Source organism: Pteropus alecto, unplaced genomic scaffold (assembly GCF_000325575.1).
Source record: "Pteropus alecto unplaced genomic scaffold, ASM32557v1 scaffold309, whole genome shotgun sequence".
In the NCBI taxonomy this organism is placed as follows: domain Eukaryota; kingdom Metazoa; phylum Chordata; class Mammalia; order Chiroptera; family Pteropodidae; genus Pteropus; species Pteropus alecto.
Window position 1 is genome coordinate 648,353 of NW_006442493.1, and position 8,788 is coordinate 657,140.

Below are 8,788 nucleotides of genomic sequence, written 5' to 3' on the forward strand. Positions count from 1 at the left end.
GTTGTTGAAGTGCCTCATTCGGTAGAAAATGAGAAGTGTATTATCTTGAAATTAGACGTGAGCTACTAATACAATTGTAGAATGAACATGTTATATTTTGTTGGTCTGATAATATCATTCTTCTTTGTTTCACTATATCACTAAATAACTACAAGAGATTTCAAAAAACATTATAAAATACAATAATCAACTGATTTTGAAGACCCTATGTTTTCCCCAAATAGAAATACATACTGAAAACTTTATTTAAACATATGATCAGGTGTAATCTACAAGGATTATATGATTTGAGCATTAAGTCTCCATGAGCTAGACAAGGTTAAGAATTATTCACACATTTTTCAGATGAGGAAACAACTTTAGGAAAGTTAAGTGACTTGCTCAAGCTCATACATCTTGCAGAGGCCAGACAAGGAATTCGAATCCTTTAAATGCTGCCGACAATTCAGCAAAAACTTCTTGCTTTAATAATTATAATTTCTTCAGAAAACTAAAACTGCACTCAATAAAACATCAAATTGCCAGTGAAATACTCCAATTAAAATTTAATAATTTTCAAGATGGATTTTTACGTGTTAAATGAAATCCTGAAAAATTAATTCATTCAACATTTATTAAGTACCTACCCTGTTCCAGAAACTTTTGGTACAAGTATACAATTGTGAACAAGACAGAGAAGTTCCCTGCGTTCATGGAGTTTCCTTTATAGTGGTGTGGCAATGAACCAATGAGCAAATTCATACGAGAAATATTAGGCATACTCTTGCTCTTATTTTTCTGAAAAAAAAGATATGAAAATGCTTTAAAATTACATATCACTCAGAAATGCACCATTCATCTGAAAGATCTGAAGAAAAATAAAGCAAAGAGCAGAGAGAGAGACAGGAATTGCTAATCAAAGAAGGCCTTTCTGAGGGTGACATTTAATCAGGAAGCTGTACAAAATTTGAGTAAAAGTGGGGAAGAGCATCCTACATAGAGGAAGCTGCAAGTGCAAAAGCCTGAGTTGAGAGTGTACTTGACTTGTGCAAGAAATGAGATGGAGGCCATTGTGGCTGCAGCAGAGGAAACAATGAGGAAAAGTGTAGGAGAGGTGGTCAGAGTTGAGTGCAAGTTCGATCATGTAAGTTAACATTTTATTCTAACTGCAATGGGAAGACATTAGAGGGATGGCAACCCTGACTTCTATTTTACAAGAGCTGCTTTTGCTAAGTGAAAAAATTAATATTAAGAAAGTGGAAGAAAGGAGGCCAATTATAAGACTATTACAGTTAAGTCCAGGACAGAGATAACAATGGTTTGGAGTAGGCTATGTAAGAAGCAGACGCATCTGAGTTAGAGTCAAAACAGTTTGTTGACGGATTATATAAGGGAGTTAGAGAAAAAAAGTAAGAGATGAGAACGATTCCAAGGTTTGTGGCCTGGGCAATGGTATGAGTGACGACACCATCTGCTGAGACTGGGAACATCCTGAGCGCATCTCCCTCCTGTGCAAGAACTGTGTTTTATTCATCTTATTCCCAGTGATTAGTACAGTGTCCAAGACACAAGTAGTGCCTCATAAATGGAAGTTGAAGAAAAGGTCTGCTAGATTCCTACAGCAAAAGTCATGCATAACATTTGACATGTTTTCTGTAATTCTTTGTGCTTTAACTGGACTGAAGCACAGATCCATTGTTTACTAAAACATGAGAAGAATGTGGGGTAATTTTTCCGTGGAAATAATAACTCTAGATGTCTGATAAGTCTTGGGAATGCTCTAGGAAGCCAAACAGGACTCTCTCTCTTCATTCATGTATATCAATGCTATGAATCCTAGAGTGACATACCTACTTAGGACCGAGGAAATTCCGAGAGATGATAAACTACTCCAAGTGATGGTCTGAGGCCACCAGAATAAGATCTTTATTATATGAGACTAGTCAAGGAGTGTAAGCTTATTGAGAATAAAACCTGTGAGTGACTCATTTATCTCTATACACAGTAGAGTGCCTTGCACATTAGGCACTGGGTGAATGTCTATGGAGCTGAATGGCAGAAATATTGCTATATGATTTTCATACATCTAGTTTAGTAGAAAAATGCATATGTGTAGAAAGGGGGTGAAATTAACTATGATAAGCTGTGAATCATAAAGACTTCCCTACAAAGAAATTTAAGAGTAAATTAAAGCATCTTCTAGTACTATTTACTACTTAATTCTTGAGATACAAAATGAGCCTAACTAAAAATCTTTCACCATTTTAATGGTATGCATCCTTGAGATTAAAATGCAAATAATTTCTCCAGTATCACCATTATTTTGGCATGCACTCAAGGTAATAAAATCCTTTACATTACTAACTGTAGGGCAGGGCTCCTCAATCTCAGCGCTGTTGATGTTTTAGGTTCCGTAATTCTTTGTTGTGGGAAACTGCCTTGTGCATTGCAGGATGTTTAGATGCCAATGGCAACCCCAACACAGTTGTGACATCCAAAAATGTCTCTGGACATTGCCAAATGTTCCCTGGGGGGTAAATTATCCTAAGCGAGAACCACTGGTACAGGGAAAAGAAATTAATATTCATGCAATCATTACCCCATTCTATAAATTATCTGCATGCCTATCAAGAATTAAGCTAGCCTCTGGGAACACGATGAATGAAAAAGATGTGGTCTCTGTCCTAATGGAGCTTCCAGTAGAACTGGGAAAAGAAGCAATCGCCTTGATAGATGGTCACGGGGATGGGGAGCACAGCATAGGGAATGTAGTCAGCAGTAATATAATGGCTGTGTGTAGAGCCAGAGGGGTGGAGTAATCGGGGGGATGGTTTCATAAACTACATAAATGCCTAACCAATATACATGAAACTAATAATAAAATAAAATGCTAAAAAAAAAGCAGCAATTGCCAAGTGCACAATACATGTGTAAGTTCAAACTGCAATAAGTTCTACGAAAGAAAAGACAGACCTGGATACGGTGGTCAGGCACAGCTTCTCAGAAGAGGTGGCATTTAAACTAGGACCTGAAGAATGAAGAAGAGCCAGGGAAGAGTGGTGGGGAAGAGTGTTTGAGTCAAAGAGAACAGCATGTATGAGGGCTTTGCCATGAGTCAGGGAGTGTGCTAGTCCCATTCCATGCATTGTTTCATTTAGGTGGGGTGTCATATGACCTGGCTGCTCATAGCAATCCCACTTGCACCTGTGGCTCTCTGTGATTATGTGGATGATGAATTCTATTGACACCCTATTACAAATTTGAAGGGGATTTTGCTCCTAATCTCTATGTTACATATAAAAATACTGAGCCCCAAGTAGATTAAGTAATTTGTACAAATTCGCAAAGTTAGTTAAGTGACAAAACTGGGTTGTAAAACCCAATCTTACTCCAAAGTTAATGCTTTTGACTACTCTGCTTTAATGTCTCCCATAGAAAGAAAGATGAAAGAAGATATATAAGTACTGAGTAGATATGAGGTACTAATAGAAGCGAACATGCAAAATACAATAATTTGAAGAACTGATATGCTATGCAAGGAGATCAAAGTTGGAATTGGGGTCATTTGAGCCTGACGGCACAAATGCTCTATCAGGACCTGTGATAGAAGACCAGAACCAACTTCCTCACCAAAGTAGTTCTGGAGAGCTTATTTATAAGGCACCGGGTTGATGGCGCAGCTGTGTACAATAAAAGGGACCCTAAGCAGGACTCAGTAAAGGTTCAATGTCTGGCCAAGACACCTATTAGCCATGGGACCCTAAGTGAGTTCCAACGCCTGAGATTATTGTCTCATCTGCAGAGTAGAGATAAGGGCGCTCATTCTACCTAAATCAAGGTTTGTCAAGAGGCTCAAATAAGGTAATGCCTGTGTAAACTAGAAAGTAAAAGCAGGCTTTTTGAGCTGTTGGCATTTCTGCTGCTGTACTCAGTCAACTTCTTTATCCTTTTTATTTTTTATGCCTACAACACCTGGTCTTCCTAGGTGGTCTCCCATCCAAGTATTAACCATGCCCAACCCTGCTTAGTTTCTGAGATCAGATGGGATCGGGCACGTTCAGGGTGGCATGGCTGTAGAATTCTTTATCCTTTTGATACCAGAATTCTTCAGAAGGGCTGAAGAAATATGAGTTCTCCTAGGGAGAAATGTAGATATGATATTTTTTAATGCCTCCGTTGAATTGTCTGGTCAGAGACACTAGTCTGGATACCAGCAGTTTGATAAACCTCTATCTCATTACACCAGTGTTTTCCATTCCCCCGTGGCCCTCATGGGCTCACCCACAAAAGAACTTACTGTATGGATCTCATAGTTGTTTCTAGTTGGGGAAAAGACTAAACAAAAGAAAAAGAGAGAAATCACTCTATTTTAAAGAGAAATTTCCAAATATTGAGTTGGCATCGCGATGGCACTTCTTCATATCCATCTGTGCTGGTCTGCCTGTATAATCAACACTTATTGTCTGAGATTTCAAGCAATTTAAAAAATATTTCTAGAAATACAGTGTCCCTTTGACCTTTAATCAACCTTTCAATAGGCACTTGCTGTAACAGAAAAATGATAGAAAATGCCTATTCTTTTACCTCATTATTTTTTTTCACAGTGTATCACAGATTGGCTGCATTTTTTAAAGAGTAGAATGCAAAAAAAACTTCTGAACTTACTTGGAAGGTGGTTTTAAGTGACTATCTAAAGTAACTTCCATGTTGTCTTTTTTAAGCTATTATTTTAACAACTTTATTAAGATAAAATTCACATATCATAACATTAGCTCTTTTAAAGTGAACAATTCAGTGGTTTTTAATATATTCACACAGTTGTGCAACCAACACCAGTATCTAACATCAGAACATTTTAATCATACGAAAAAGAAACGTCATACTCATTAGCAGTCACTGCCCACTCCCAATCGCCTCGCGTCCTTCCACCACAGGCAACCACTAATCTTTCTGTCCATATAGATTTCTGTCCGTAAATATTTTGGATATTTCAAATAAATATAATCACATAATCTGCGGCCTTTTGTGTCTGGCTTCTTTGGCTTAGCATAATGTTTTCAAGGTTCACTCACGTTGCAATATGTATCAGTACTTCATTTCTTTTTATCATCATAATAGTCCACTGTGGACAAACCATTTTTGCTTATCCATTCATCGGCTGACAGAAATATGGGTTGTTTCTACTTTTTGGCTTTTATGAATAGTGCTTCTACAGAAATTCTTGCACAAGTTTCTGTGTGGACATCCGATTCCATTTCTCTTAGCTATATACCTAAGCGTAGATTTGCTGGTTTCCTCCAAAAGTTTGAACAATGGTTATTTGAAACAATTATTGTAGAGATGGATTATTATGATAAAATAATTGGAATTCTTATAAAACTACTGCAGGCAGGCAAGAATTGCTATTAGAAAAATTTAATTTGAAAGTTAAGAAGATTGAAAGATTATTTCTCAGATTTAATAGCTTGTAATTAAGCTGTTATCAACTTTAACAATTCAAAAAGCTATTTTCTTATTGTAACTGGTCATTATAAGTTAGGTTTTTTTCCTGCCTGTTTTAGCACTGCTATTCCTATTTATGAATTTCATTACTGTCAAATTATAAATTATACTAAGAAGAATTGCTATGTCAGATCGCAACTCTTAGGCCATTTATACGTTTAATTTACAAGGTTTAAAATAGCTATATTGTTATATTTGTGAATAATTAAATGAGCTAATACTGTGACAGAAAATATAAAAACAGATGAACATAAAATGTGTCTGCAATTTCATTCATTCGCTACAAATAAGGAATATAGCTTTGCTATAAAAATCACAAAATACTTTGCTGGTTTTAGTCTGAAAATGCAAGCACGAGTTTTAAAATGATTTTCTTAAATGTAACATTAAATCCATTTAATCAAAGTGATTCATGCTGTAAAGCGACTACACTGTCGCTCTTGCCTAGGGTAGAAGGAAAATTCAGAAGAGTTGAAATTCTGGAACTGAAAGCAGAGCGTTTTGGGGGTCAGCCCTCCATTACAGCCCACTTCAATAAGCAATCTCATAATGTACCCGGTATATTCTTAGGCGCTCATTAGGCCTCCAACTACCTTCTCCAAAATCTACACTCTCCCTAGTCAATTGTAGGCACAAGGAACTTCAGAACAGACATATGGTAAAACATTTGAGAACTTTTGAATGTTATAATTAACTTACGGATTTAGTTACATATCCATTAGATATCTAAAAGAACTTGCTGCTATAGATGAAATATTCTTGCCCCTAAATAAGGCCAATACCTCCACTTGTGCCCTATATCTCATCCCTTCTTACGTACTAAAGGACATCACTCGAGCAATTCCCTAATTTTATTCTTGCATTTTTCCCTTTCTACTCAACTATCCCCATCAGCACATAAATAAACCATACTTTCATATCTCTGATTTACAAAACAGACAACGCAAATGTCTTCTGACCTTAATTCCTCTGCCAGCTATCTCATTTCTATGCTTCCATTTGCAGCAAAACCCTTGGAAACAGCTCTCTACATATCCTGCCTCTAATTCATCTCTTGATTTCTCCTCTTAGACGTACTATATATAATCAGGCTTTCATCCCCACCTCCACTGAACTTGATCTTGTCCGGCTCAAAAATGACCTTTTCAAGGTCAATTTTCAATTCTCATCTTAGCTGACCTGCAGGCAGCACTGAATATAAGAGACATTCCCTCCCCTTTCCTATTAAATTTCTTCACTTAGCTTCCAGGAACTAGACACTCTGGGTTTTTCTCCTGACTGTCTGTACCTTCAGAGCCGCCTTTGAGGGTTATGCTGGTTACTTTCTTCTCCTTGTACTTTTCACACTGTTGTGCTCCAGGGCTCGGGCCTTAGGTCAGTCTCTTTTGTATCTGCACTCTCCCCTTGGCTTTAAATACCATCTGTATGCTGATAACTCCCAAATTTCTATCACCAGTCCACATATCTGTCCTTAACTCCATGCTAGCAGATTTTACTTCCTATTCAACTTTTCCACTGGTGGTCTAATTGGCATCCCAAAGCGAGCATGTTCACAGGTTAATTTCTGATATTCTACCAAAGCTTACTCCATCTTCAATCTTCCCTATACAGTGGACAGAAACTCCATCCTTCTCATGTCTCAGGCCAAACAGTTTGAAGGCATCCTTGATATTTCTCTCTTCTCCTCCCTCTCCCTCCCCTTCTCCCTCCTCAACCTCCCCTTGCCCACTCCATATCTAATCCTTCAGCACTTCACACTGCTTTTCAAAGCTGCCATAATCTCTTGTCTGCTCACTGCAAAAGCCTCCTAGCTGTTCTTGTTTCTACCCTTTCCCCCTACAGACTGTTCTCAGAAGAGCAGCCAGAATGATCCTGTTATTACGTAATTGATGCAGGCCAGGGCAAATCCCCTCGAGTGTGGGGGGAGGGGGGTTCAAGTCCTGCACCCAGAGAGAGGGTTCTTGACTGAGCACAGGAAAGAATTCAAGCGTGCACCAGAGTTAAAGATGAAAGGAAAGTTTATTAGAGAAGGAATAATGCTCCACAGAGATGTGGGCTCCTCTCAAAGATAATGAGAGAGCTGAGAGGGACTAAGGCACAGAGAGACAGAGAGAAAAGAGAGAGAGAGAGAGAGAGAGAGAGAGAGAGAGAGAGAGAGAGAGAGAGAGAGATACAGAGACTAAGAGAAAAGACCCCAAGTGTTCAGGGACTTCAGATTATATGTCATTCTCGGCTTCTATGAATTACAGTTTAAAGACTATGTTTACCCTGTTTTCCTTTGATGGTATGGTATGTAGCATGAAAGATAAAGGTATGTAGCATGAAATGCATGGAGCGTGAAATGTATGTTAGCAATCTTGGCCTTTTTTCTATAGGTTCCCCATAAGGAATGACTGGTTGGGTTTACTTTATGTATGGTATGACTTAAAGACTGTTTTCCTGGTAGGGTACGGGTAAATGGTCTCTTAGTAATCCCAACAGGACTTTTCCATTGTTCTGTAGGTTTCCTGTGGTCTGGCAGCAGCACATTGCAGGATCTGAATACAGCTTAACGTTTAGTTCTCATGCCTCTTCCCTATATTAAAATCAGATTATGTTATCCCTCTGGTTAAAAAAAATACTCAATTGCTTCCCAACTCAAAACTCAGAGTAAAAGTCAGATTCTTCATTAGCCATAAATGACACAGTCCAGTTACATCTCTGACATCATTTCCTAATGCTCTTGCCTTTGACCACTCTCCTTGAAGCATAATAGCATTTTTTTTTTTGGCTCAAAATTGCTATTCACATTCCCGCCTTAGGGGCTTTGCATTTGCTGTTGCTTTCCCTTGAAATCTCTTCTCCCAGATAAGTACATAGCTAATTCTGTCACCTCCATCAAATCTGTTCTCAAAGTCACCTTTTCAATGAGGTCTACCATGCACATATGCTCCTCAACCACTAACAACCCTTCACTGGCACTCCCCATCATCCTGACTTTTTTCCAGTGCACATATTATGTTTACTCCTTATTGATGATATCCTACAATTACACTGAAAGAGTTAGGAGGAAAAGGTTTTTGTTTTTGTTTTTGTTTTTGTTTTTTTGGTGCAGGGGGTCAGTTTCACTTATACTGTCCGCCAAGCATTTGAAAATAGCACTTGACACATTGTAGCTACTAAATAAATATTTGTTGGCTAAATATATCAATCAGTCAAACTTAGTGCGTCTAAATAAAACAAAACTTATGGGGATCCTCTTCCAGACCCACATCTCAATAAATAGTACCACTTTGAATCCAACTGCTCAAACTTAAAACCTAGGAAA

General features: G+C 38.0%; 1 protein-coding gene and 1 pseudogene across 1 annotated transcript in view; one reads left to right on the forward strand and one right to left on the reverse strand.

Moving 5' to 3' along the window:
* Positions 1 to 1,039: 1,039 nt before the first annotated feature.
* The window catches only part of LOC102894696 (nucleosome assembly protein 1-like 4), a gene marked incomplete at its 3' end in the record, with an annotated part of 13,223 nt that continues 5,474 nt past the window's right edge, over positions 1,040 to 8,788 (forward strand). Inside the window, 1 exon segment of the mRNA XM_025040074.1 lies at positions 1,040 to 1,123. Coding sequence (XP_024895842.1) covers positions 1,040 to 1,123 — 84 coding nt within the window.
* LOC112471401 lies at positions 3,940 to 4,058 on the reverse strand (annotated as a pseudogene).